This window comes from Mobula birostris, chromosome 1, assembly GCF_030028105.1.
Source record: "Mobula birostris isolate sMobBir1 chromosome 1, sMobBir1.hap1, whole genome shotgun sequence".
In the NCBI taxonomy this organism is placed as follows: domain Eukaryota; kingdom Metazoa; phylum Chordata; class Chondrichthyes; order Myliobatiformes; family Myliobatidae; genus Mobula; species Mobula birostris.
In genome coordinates, this window is record NC_092370.1 from 93,788,459 (window position 1) to 93,800,473 (window position 12,015).

At 38.6% G+C, this 12,015-nt stretch overlaps 1 protein-coding gene across 2 annotated transcripts in view; it reads right to left on the reverse strand.

Moving 5' to 3' along the window:
* Nucleotides 1-10,667, reverse strand: part of LOC140198338 (focal adhesion kinase 1) — a 569,537-nt gene extending 558,870 nt beyond the window's left edge. Inside the window, exons 1-2 of one of the 2 annotated variants that reach the window (XM_072259450.1) lie at nucleotides 10,445-10,667; nucleotides 6,706-6,762 (exon numbers count right to left, since the gene is read on the reverse strand). In XM_072259450.1, the coding sequence (XP_072115551.1) occupies nucleotides 6,706-6,762; nucleotides 10,445-10,454 (67 nt within the window). In that variant the 5' untranslated portion in view covers nucleotides 10,455-10,667. Of the gene's footprint in view, nucleotides 1-6,705; nucleotides 6,763-9,211; nucleotides 9,269-10,444 lie in introns of those variants that run through there. The other variant, XM_072259457.1, reaches the window with a different exon arrangement.
* Nucleotides 10,668-12,015: the final 1,348 nt, after the last annotated feature.

A 12,015-nucleotide genomic window follows, 5' to 3' on the forward strand; every position in this document is an offset into this window, starting at 1 on the left:
AAGCACCTCCTCCTTTTCAATCTGTACAGTTTCCATGATCTCACTACTTGTTTCCTTTAATTCCATAGACTTCATGCCAGTTTCCTTAGTAAATACAGACGCAAAAAACCCATTTAAGATCTCCCCCATTTCTTTTGGTTCCGCACATAGCCGACCACTCTAATCTTCAAGAGAACCAATTTTATCCCTTACAATCCTTTTACTCTTAATATACCTGTAAAAGCTCTTTGGATTATCCTTCACTTTCACTGCCAAGTCAACCTCATGTCTTCTTTTAGCCCTCCTGATTTCCTTCTTAAGTAGTTTCTTGCACTTTTTATACTCCTCAAGCACCTTATTTACTCCCTGTTTCCTGTACATGTCACACAACTCTCTCTTCTTCTTTATCAGAGTTACAATAACCCTTGAGAACCAAGGTTTCTTATTCCTATTCGCTTTGCATTTAATCCTGACAGGAACATAAAAGCTCTGCACTCTCAAAATTTCTCCTTTGAAGGCTCCCCACATCCTTGCCAGAGAACAACCTGTACCAATCCATGTTTTTTAGATCCTTTCTCATTTCTTCAAATTTGGCCTTCTTCCAGTTTAGAACCTCAACCCCAGGACCAGATCTATCTTTACCCATGATCAAGTTGAAACTAATGTTGTTATGATCACTGGAACCAAAGTGCTCCCCTACACACACTTCCGTCACTTGTCCTAACTCGTTTCCTAATAGGAGATCTAATATTGCATCCCCTCTATATATTGATTTAGAAAACTTCCCTGAACACATTTTACAAACTCTAACCCATTTAGACCCATAACAGTATGGGAGTCTCAATCAATATGTGGAAAATTAAAATCCCCTACCACCACAACTTTATGTTTCCTGCAGTGCCTGCTATCTCTCTGCAGATTTGCTCCTCCAATTCTCGCTGACTATTGGGTGGTCTATAATACAACCCCACTAATGTGGCCATACCTTTCCTGTTTCTTAGCTCCACCCATAAGGACTCAGTAGACAAGCCCTCTAATCTGTCCTGCCTGAGCACCGCTGTAACATTTTCCCTGACAAACAATGCTACCACCCCCCCCCCCCACCTTTCATTCCTCTGCCTCGATCACATCCGAAACATCGGAACCCTGGAATATTAAGCTGCCAGTCCTGCCCCTCCTGTAGCCAATTTTCACTAATGGCTATAACGTCATAATTCCACGTGTCAATCCACGCCCTCAACTCGTCTGCCTTCCCCGCAATACTCCTAGCATTGAAATATATACACCTCAGAAGATTTTTACCACCACTCACAACCTTTCTATTTGCAGCTTTGCTTGAACTTTTAACATCATTTATTTTCACCCCAGCCCCACTGTCAGCTCTGGCACTCTGGCTCCCATCCCCCTGCAAATCTAGTTTAAAGCCTCCCCAACAGCACTAACAAACCTCCCTGAAAGGATATTGGTCCCCCTGTAGTTCAAGTGTAATCCGTCTCTCTTATACAAGTCCCACCTGCCCCAGAAGAGGTCCCAATGATCCTGAAATCTGAAACCCTGCCCCCTACACCAGTTCCTCAGCCACTTGTTCATCCTCCAGAGCATCCTATTCCTACCCTCACTGGCACGTAGCACAGGTAGCAATCCTGAGATCACCACCCTCGAGGTCCTGCTTTTCAACTTCCTACCAAGCTCTCTATACTCACTCTCCAGGACCTCCTCACTCTTCCTTGCTATCATTTTCTTTCACTGTGCAGTGTAAATCAAAATTCTTTATAGTTTTTAATGTAATAGCTGGAAAGGAAGAGGAGGGTGCTGGATGTGGTCTGGGAGCTATGAAGGTGGTAACCCAAGATAGTTTGGGAACCACTGCTCTGGGTAAAACGGTGTGATATTTGGATATTAATGGAATCAAGGGGAATGGGATCCATCCAAGAGGGCGGAGCTGCTGTAAAGATCAGCCATAATTCCACAGACCAGCAGAGCAGACACAAGTGACTCACTCCCTTTCAGTTTGGTATATTTTTATGTTCTATTCATTGTCATGAAGACAGTTCTGTAGATTTATGCTGCTAGGCGTGACATTTAGACGTGTTGATATCCTGAGGGAGACCATCATTATTCATTTATATACCAGCCAAGTTACTGATGGGTTTTATCTCATGAAGGCCACTGGTTAACATATCAACAGATTCAATATAACTGAGAATTCGAGAAGTAGTCCATTTTGCCATTCAGTAAACTCTTGGCTCTACATCAACACCACTACCTGCATGGGCCCCTTAGAGCTTCTATGATCCAAAAATTTCTCTTGTACGTACTCAGTGACTTCCTGTGTGAAGACTTTTCTTCTTATCTCTGTCCTAATTGGCCAACTCATTATTTTGGATTTACCTCAATTTCATGTTACTGACTTGATTAATTGTCCTCTCAGAGGTACATCAGCTGGTTTGATAATTTAACCATCATCAGGTGAAGGTACTTTGATGGGGTAACATTCTGGATTTATCTGCATTTTGTAAAGCTAACAAATGGCTTTCACTTGATTTATGAAGTTTTTAAGGATAAATCCAGACTCAGTTAAATGAAAGCTGCTTTTTATTTGTGACTCTGTAAATCTATAAGACATACTTTTAGCCAGCCATTCCACAGGATTTCAAAAAAGAAAATGTCTTTGCAAGTTTGTTTTTAAAGTTCTTAATTCTTCTGGGATACTTCTTTGTCAACACTTATTAAACAGAAGTTAAATAAGTGAATTCTTACTGCTGGGTTGGTTACATTCCTCTCACCCCTTTCAGATTTTTCTCTTCCTCTTCATCCATCCTTCTCTATTTGCTGTCCTGTTTCCCACTTTACTTTATTATTGAATTTATTTAAATCTTACATCCGTCCCACAACATGAGGGAGTAAAAATCTTTGCGTTATGACTCTGTTACACTGTACAAACATATGAATTTATGAACTTAGAAAACCTACAGCACAATACAGGCCCTTTGGCCCACAAAGTTGTGCTGAACATGTCCCTACCTTAGAAATTACTCAGCTTACCCATAGTCCTCTATTTTTCAAAGTTTAAACTTTCATAAATTTAATGGCTTGTAGAAAGAAGCTGTTTCATAGCCTGTTGGTCTTGGCTTTAATACTGCAGTGCTGCTTGCCAGACAGAAGCAGCTGAAACACTTTATGGTTGGGGTGACTGGTGTCACTGATGATCTTCTTTATGCACCTGTTGCTGTAAACGTCCTCAAAGAGGAAGAGCAAGGAACTCTGGAGGCACAGCTGAATGGTGGGGGTGGGGGACTTGGGCGGGAGGACTGCTGAGACAAATGGTGGCTTGGGGCGGGAGACAGGGGGGATCAGTGGTGGTTTTCCTTAAATTTTGGTTGGCCTGTTTGTTTGATTTTATGTATTTTATTAATTTATTTTCTTCCCCTTTATTCAGCCCAGTAGTTTGGAAAGGGTTAGTTTGTCGCCTATGGCTGCAAAGGGGGGAGGGGGGTTGAGATTGAAGGAGGAGGGTGGGAGACTGTAGAATACTCCAGAAGTAAGGGTAGCCAAAAAAGGGTGCATCAAGTGAAAGACCTGATGTAATGGGGGACAAAAAATTGAGGAAATGGAATGACTTGGAGGAATTTTTAGTTCTGTATAAAACTAAAGGTCAGATGGAAGGGGAAGGAGGATTTAGAGCCCTTAATCCCTTGAAAGTAGCAGCAGCATTAGAGAACCAAATAGGTAAAGGATTCCAGGCCGATTTTGTCTGATGGATTGCTGAAAATTTGTTGCAAAGATGTTGACCAATATAGCAGTGCTAAAACGGTGGGAAAATTGGTTGTGAAAGTGGAGTGTATTACTCTGAAAGAAAGGAAGGGAGTTGTGGGGGGGGGGAGTGTATGGTATTTGGTCTGGCATAACTAAAAAGGAAATTTTGGAGAATATTAAAAGTGGTCGAGTGATTGAAGCCAAACGATTAAAATTGAGAGAAGGAGGTGACTGGGATTCTCCTGTCCTACTGGTTTTTGCAGGTGATGTTCTTCCAACTAGAGTCTATTTTGGGAGCATGTCGTATCAAGTTAGAGAATATATTAGACCTCCCCTGCGCTGCTATAATTGCCAGAGATTTGGACATGTTGCCGGTTCATGTCGAGGTAAAAGAAATGTGTGAAATGTGGAGAGGATCATGATATTAAAGCATGTAAGGCAGCGGTGCCTAAATGCAGTAACTGTGGAGGGGACCATGTAGTGGCATTCAGAGGATGTGAGTATTTTATCAAGGCAAAGCAGATTCAGGTTGTTCGTAACCAACAAAAAATATCATATGCTGAGGCAGTAAGGAAAGTTGAAAGGGAGCAAAGGATAAGTAAAGAAATGATTGGATCGATGGGGAGTCAGCACATTCCGCGTTCTCCAACTATGGTTCCTTCACAGATGTTGTTGACGACCAAAGAGTCTTTTTTGGCGTTTGTTATTTATGTACTGTTCGGGGCTAAAACTACAACCAAGAGGTCGGATATGATAAAAAGCAGTTGTTGGAGCTGCACAGAGATTCCTTGATATGACACAGGTTTTACTGGAAAAATTACCTGAATATATGACAGACAAATAATCACTGAATACTTCCCAGTTTTCAGGGTCAGAGAGTATGGAGGAGCTTTATGTGGATGAAGAGGCCGATAATTAGTATTTGGATGTTTTTAATATTACAATGGAATGCAAGAAGTTTAATTGCAAATGGTCAAGAATTAAAAAGATTTGTTGGAACTTTTAAAGATAAGCCTGATTTGATAGGTATACAGGAGACATGGTTAAAGCCTCATTTAAATTTTGTGATCCCTGGATATGACAGTTTGAGAGCTGACAGAACAGGTAAATCTGGTGGAGGGTGTGCAACTTTCATAAAAACAGGACTTCAGTTTAGAAGACTTGATTTAAAATCTAACCTTGAAATTGTGGCTGTGGAGGTTTGGAGCTCTTGTGGTCACACAGCTTTGATTAACTTTTATAATCCATGTAATATGATGTTATCAGATTTTGATGAAATTATGAATAAGGTAAGATCCCCAGTAATCTGTGTTGGAGATTTCAATGCCCATAATCCTATATGGGGTAGTGAAAGTAAATATAGTAATGGAACGGTAGTAGAGGAGTTTCTAGATAAATACAACATGGTACTTCTAAATGACGGAAGGCCTACAAGATTTAAAATTGTAAAGAATACTTGTAGTCACTTAGACTTATCAATCGCTTCCACAAAGTTAGCCAGGGTCGGGGAATGGGATGCTATGGACAGACACACACTAAGAAGTGATCACTATCCTATATTATGTAGATTTGGTAGAAATTTGATAGAAGTTGAGGAGAGGGCTGCTAGGTATAATTTTTCTTTGGCCCATTGGGATGAGTACCAGGAGAAAGCTGTGGATATAATAGAAGAGATTGATAGCGAGGGCTCCATAGACGATTGGAATAAATCCCTCTCCTATAATTCATAAAGTTGCTCAGTTGACTATTCCGCTACAGAATGTTCCGAAGGCTCGAGCATTAGTTCCGTGGTGGAATAAAAATTGTGATGTAGCAGTAAGAAACAGAAATAAGAGCTTACAAGAAATTAAGAAAGTACCCAGTGTTAGATAATGTTATGGAGTATAAAAAGGAAAGAGCAGTAGCAAGGAGAGTAATTAAAAATGCAAAGAGGGATAGTTGGAGAAGATTTTGTGTAACCCTTGCCCCTAAGACACCTGTGATAACTTTCTGGAGGAACATTGTACCATTTTTAATGCATGCATTTCTAAATGACAATAAACAAGAACTGAGTGTCCTCATAATCTTAAAAAAAAAGCAGCTATGGACGATCATTCACAGAATGTCAGGGATATACAGAAAACCATCTATCCCAGCTTTGCTGGAAGGAGATATTGAAGCTGTAACCAATAAGTAAAAGGCTGATATGTTTGTAGAGGTGTTCCAAGCGTTACATAGTTCTGGAGAAACAGGTGATTTGAGAAAGGAAATTATGTTAAAGGAAAGTTGGAAACTGGACAGGAGTTTGGATGATAATAGCTCCATAAATTTATTTATTTCCCTTCAGGAAGATGTCCAATCAGGTTCAAGTACTTCTCCTGGTAGGGATGGACTGTGTTATGAATTGCTTAAGCATTTAGATGACTCTGTATTAATAGAAATGCTAGCTTTGTTTAATTGTGTGGAAAGAAGGAAAATTACCAGTAGAATGGAAGCATGCGGTGGTAGTTCCAGTTTTAAAGCCAGGTAAAGACGCATCTAGTCCCAGTTTGTATCGGCCTATAGCTTTAATATCAGGGCTTTGTAAAACTATGCAACGAATGGTCACCAACAGACTTGTTTACTTTTTAGAAAAGAAGGGACATTTTGCTGCCTATCAAAATGGTTTTAGAACTGGAAGATCAACAATGGAATTTCTTGCCCTTTTAGATCACGATATTAAAAAACGGTTCAAAATAGAGAAGTAATGGTAAGTGTATTTCTAGATATTGAAACAGCATATGACTTACTATGGAAGGATGGTTTATTAATTAAACTCTATGATACGGGAATTAGAGGTAGAATGTTTAATTGGATCAAAGATTTTCTCAAGGAAAGGACAATGCAAGTAAGAATAGGCGGAACAAGCTCCAAGTCAGTTAAAATAGGTAATGGTACCCTTCAAGGAAGCGTCATTAGTCTGGTTCTTTTTAATGTCATGATAAATGATACCTTTGATCAGGTAGGAACAGGATTTGGCAAATCGTTGTTTGCAGACGATGATGCAATCTGGAAAACAGAAAGAAACGTCAAGTATAAATTAAAGCAGGTACGAAAGGCTTTAAGGTCAGTTAAGAACTGGGAAAATAAATGGGGTTTCAGGATTTCTGCTTCTAAGTCCAAATATATAATTTTTGGCTTTAGAAGAAAGATTCCTGATTGTGAATTGTGTCTATATGATTCTCCATCAGAAAAAGTTGAGGTATTCAAGTTTTTAGGTGCCTGTTTTGATGAAAGACTTACTTGGAGGGTTCATATAGATAAAACAATTGGAAAGTGTGAGAAAGTTTTAAATATTATGAAAAGTATTGCTGGATGTGACTGGGGAGCAGGGCGGGAAACTATGTACTTAATATATCTAGCTATGATTAGATCAGTTATTGATTATGATTGTATTGCTTATGGTTCCACTGCTGTGGCAGTGCTTGAAAAATTAGACACTGTGCAGGCCAAAGCACTTAGACTCTGTTGTGGAGTTTTTAGAACAACATCAGTCCCTGCATTATGTGTGGAGATGGGAGAAGTGCCTCTACATTTAAGACGAGTTCAGTTGGGCCTGCAGTATTGGGCAAAACTAAATGGCTTCAATCACAGCTGTCCATCAAAATGTCTTTTGCAGGGGAAGTTGGAGAGCCAAAGTAAAATTAAAAGATATTCATTTTTAGATTTGGTTAATAACTGGGCTGTGAAATTGTAACTGATTGAGGAAGACATAGCTGACCAAATTTGCTTGCCACCCATTCCTTTTTGGCTTTTGCCAGAACTAGAAGTAGACCTATTCCTCCTTTTTCAGCCTCAAGGAAGCAGAGCAATTTCAACAGCATCGATCATAAATGAATATTTAAATAATAAATGGGGATTTTATCTGAAGGTTTTTACTGATGGCTCGTGGACCCAGAGAGCAGTAAGGCAGGATTTGGGATGTACGTATCTCAACTTGGAGTTAAGATTGGTCACCGGGTTTCAGATGGTGTTTCTGTCTTTGCAACAGAATTATTAGCAGTCCTCTGGGCCTTATGGTGGATGGAAGATTCTCAACCATGCAGGGTTATCATCTGTTCGGATTCTGCTGCTGCCTTAGGCCTTAGATGCTATAAAGGGGAATAAATCAAAAGCTCGTCCTGACATAGTTATTGAGATTCTCTTAGTTTTGTTTAGAGTAAGGAAGATGGGTTGTGAAGTCAGATTTACATGGATACCTGGGCATGCTGGGGTGGAGGGAAATGAAATTGTGGATGGCATTGCAAAGTCTTCCTTACAGAGCAGGCAAGTAGAAATTAAGAGTACCCCCAGGCATTGCAGAATTGAGAAGTAGGATAAAAAATGTACAGAGAAGAAGTGGCAGGAGGATTGGAAAAATGAATTAAAGGAAAGGCATCACACATAAAAATTGCTGGTGAATGCAGCAGGCCAGGCAGCATCTACAGGAAGAGGTACAGTCGACGTTTCGGGCCGAGACCCTTCGTCAGGGCAAGTACTACTTCCTATAGATGCTGCCTGGCCTGCTACGTTCCCCAGCAATTTTTATGTGTGTTGCTTGAAATTCCAGCATCTGCAGATTTCCTCATGTTTGTGTTTTTAAAGGGAAGGCATTTCTTTTCTAGTCACCCACTAGTTAAAAAGGTCTCAGACTGTTACTTTTTAAATCATAGAGATAAGGTGAAATTAACAAAGACTTGGGTTGGGGCATTGTGGGCTAAACTATTATTTAAAGATAATAGGAAAACATCCTACTGGATTATGTGACTGTGGTACTCCAGAGACAGCTCAGTATGTTTTGCTGAGTTGAAATCGATATAAAATTGAAAGAAACATATTGTTCAAGAGGCTGTCTGACTTAAATGTATTTTGTTTTTCTATTAAATTGTTTGGCCACCAAGAGAACCACCACCTGATTGAAGAGTTTATTATTCCCTCACGTTGTGGGACAGATGTCTATATTTTCATTGGCAAGGTTTCCTAAATATCATTAGCATTCATAGTTGGGAAGGACAGCACTCCTGATTTGTTGCACTTTTGATAGTTTCAGAACAGCTCAAAGTATCTCTTGGTAATTTACACTCTATTTTGTAACATGGGACAATGTATTTTCAGAGATGTTAATTAAGCAATAAATATTCGAGCAAGGTGAAATCCTCTTCTCTCATGAAATTCTATTATCTACTTATGGTAGCAGATATGTCCTAGGTTTAAAATCTCATTTAAAAACAGCAACTTCAACGGAACAGTGGTATTCAGTCCTGATGTGACCTACCCATAAACAGCTGTCAAAACAAAGTTCCATTATGCATTGTTATTTTAATGGAACATTTGAGCAACCAGAGCTAAATGGTTATACATAACATCGGAAAATGTGCTCTCAAAAATGTGCTATTCTGCTGTTAACAAAAATAACATCCATGTCCACATTCAAATTTACTAAATAATGTGATGTAATGTTAATATAAAATCAACTCACCAGAAGATGTTATATTGAGCCACGTTTTTCTAACGGCATGAGGAGGAGATGATTTTGGCCTGTGATGGTACTGGGTTTGATGACCATAAAGTTCTTAACTCAAATGATGTCCTTAAGCCCTATTGGATATAAATAGCCACGAGTACTCTCACTAAAGGGAGATTACACTGTATCTACCCAATCTTCAAAAACTAGTTTACTTCCTTGTTTATTCTTCACTGTGAGCTTAGCTGCTAGTGCCTACTATTTGAGTGGTGGGTCCTTCCTTCCTACCAAGAAGATACTTCCAGTTAACAAAGTAGTTTAAAATATAGTTTATTTATTTAGTGATAAACATTTAAATTCAAACAACACTCTTAAAACACATTTTAAACATTTCCAAATTACAGTTAAAATTCGCCAATGTTTTAATTTTGTAATTCTAATGCATGTTCTCCAGCACCTGTTCTCCAGGCTTCATTAGTACCTTTAGGGTTTACTGCTGTGAGCACTACCTCGTGTGTCTGGAAGGAATTACTGCTGTGTTCTATCACGTCATCTTTACAGTTTCTGATTTGAAGAAAAAAGTATTCATCTCCTTCAATTGGAGGAGCAGTTGGGGTATTATCTCATATTTCTGCTACATAATTAACATATTCATAATATCAACCAGCATTTGCCTGTGCAACTGCTGGGAATCAGGATGTCAACCATTTTATAGTTCTAGGTGGGGGTGCCGTAGCACTTATCGAGAGCTCTCTGAGTTGAACTAATTCTTCCTAAAATAATACTTTTGTTAAAATGTGACCATGTCGGGTGCTAATTGTGTTGGTATTGTATTTGCTGTCTGAGAAGTTGTGAACTCAAATGAAGACCTTAAGCCCTATAGGATATAAATTGCCATGAGTAGTCTCACTAAAGGGAGATTATACGGTATCTACCCAATCTTCAAAATCTAGTTTACTTAACTGTTTATCCTTCATAGCAAATTTAGCTGCCAATACCTACTATTGGAGAAGTGGGTCCCCCTCCCTACCAAGAAGAAGACACCACCAGCAATTAAAGTTTATTTATTTAGTGGTATATGTTTAAATCCAAACAACACTCTTAAAACACATTTAAGACTCAGAAGATTTTTTATCTTAAACATTTTCAAATTATAAACAATTCCCAAAACACAAAGCACAAATGATTTCTTAAACTCAAAGGATTTCCAAAACACAGGTACAATTCCTATAAACTAAAAATACATACCATGATGCATACCAATGAGTCATTCAACTCAGCAACTGAAGCTGGTGGAATGAATTCCCGTTTGCCCAGTGTTTCTTCCATATCTCTTTCTTGATGTTCCTTATCCCATTCCTAATAAGCCTGAACTGCACTCTACATTGATACTGTTTTTCGCCCACTTAGGTGACTTCACACAGACCTATTTCCTCAGACGTCCTTTTAACACAAAAGGTCTAAAAGTATCTTTACACAGATTAATGTTTACCCTTCACAGTTAACGCTACAAAAGCTAATTCCTTTTGCAGCCTTCTTTGAACTAAGGAACTTAAGAGTTAGCTTGCCTATTGGAAATGACCCAAATTAAACAACCCATTGTCTTATATTGCACTTTGAGCACTAATAAAGCAGTGCACTGAGTTTCCTCAGACATAATGTGTTCTATGGACTGAGCTATTTTCAAAGCTGTTCTAAAGTAAGTGCTTTAAACTTTAAGCTGATTACTGCTTTCCATTTCCATTTTAACAACTGAAGACTTAATTCCCTTATGACCAGAAGTTAAACAAAGAAATATAGTTGGAAGTTTACATATAACTGTTTTTGATCTTACAAGTGGACAATGCTATTTAGAAAGCAAGCTTAGCAAACATCAGACAAGAAGCAATTTTTTATCGCAGGCCTATGGGTCTATTATGGCTTAAGGGAAATTGATTAAGTTCGATGCTCATGTTCCCTATAGTCTGTTCTTTGGACATAATGGCCTCTATTCTTGGGCCTTAGAGGGGCTTAAGGAATTCTGAAATACTATATATATATATATATATATATTTTCTTTTCAAAAAAGTAAGGGGACAGGATCACAGAACTGGAGACCAGGAAGCCTAAGATTGTTCATTAAGAAATTGCTTGATTCCATTACCAAAGCAGGTAGATAAAGGATACTGGGAAAAGCATATGACAATATATTGAAACAAAATTATATTTGACAAACTTGCTCAAGTTCCTTCAGCACATAACAAACAATGTTGATAGTGGGAATCTGAAGATGTAGTGTATTTTAATTTCCAGAGGCAGTCAAAAAGTGCCTCATAAAAGGTTACAGTACAAGCAGAAATAGCATGTGGTTGGGAGTAATACTCTGGTCTGATATGATTAGGGGATTGGCTAACAGGATATAGAGGCAGCATAAATTGATGATTTATGGATTGACATTGAATAATTAGGTAGGGTACCATAGGCAATCACTGAAGGACATCAACCACTTACAATGCATGTGAATGCATTGGATTAGGGGGAAATCAAGTGTGTTGTAGTCATGTTTAGTTGTAATATTAATGGAAGTATATATTTGGATTTGATCAATGTAGGAAGGGTTAACTAGGCTGATTTCTGAGATGAAGGGTGAATGTATGAAGAAAACAAGCAGGTTAAATATACTGTATACCCATTAGTGTTTAGAAGGCAGAGAAACAATCAACTAAAATTTACAATCTTCAGAGAGGGCATGGCAGCATGGATAACAAGAGAATAGTTTCGTACAGAAACATCAAGAATCAGGGACAAAGATAAAATTTGTAGATGCTGGAAATCCACAC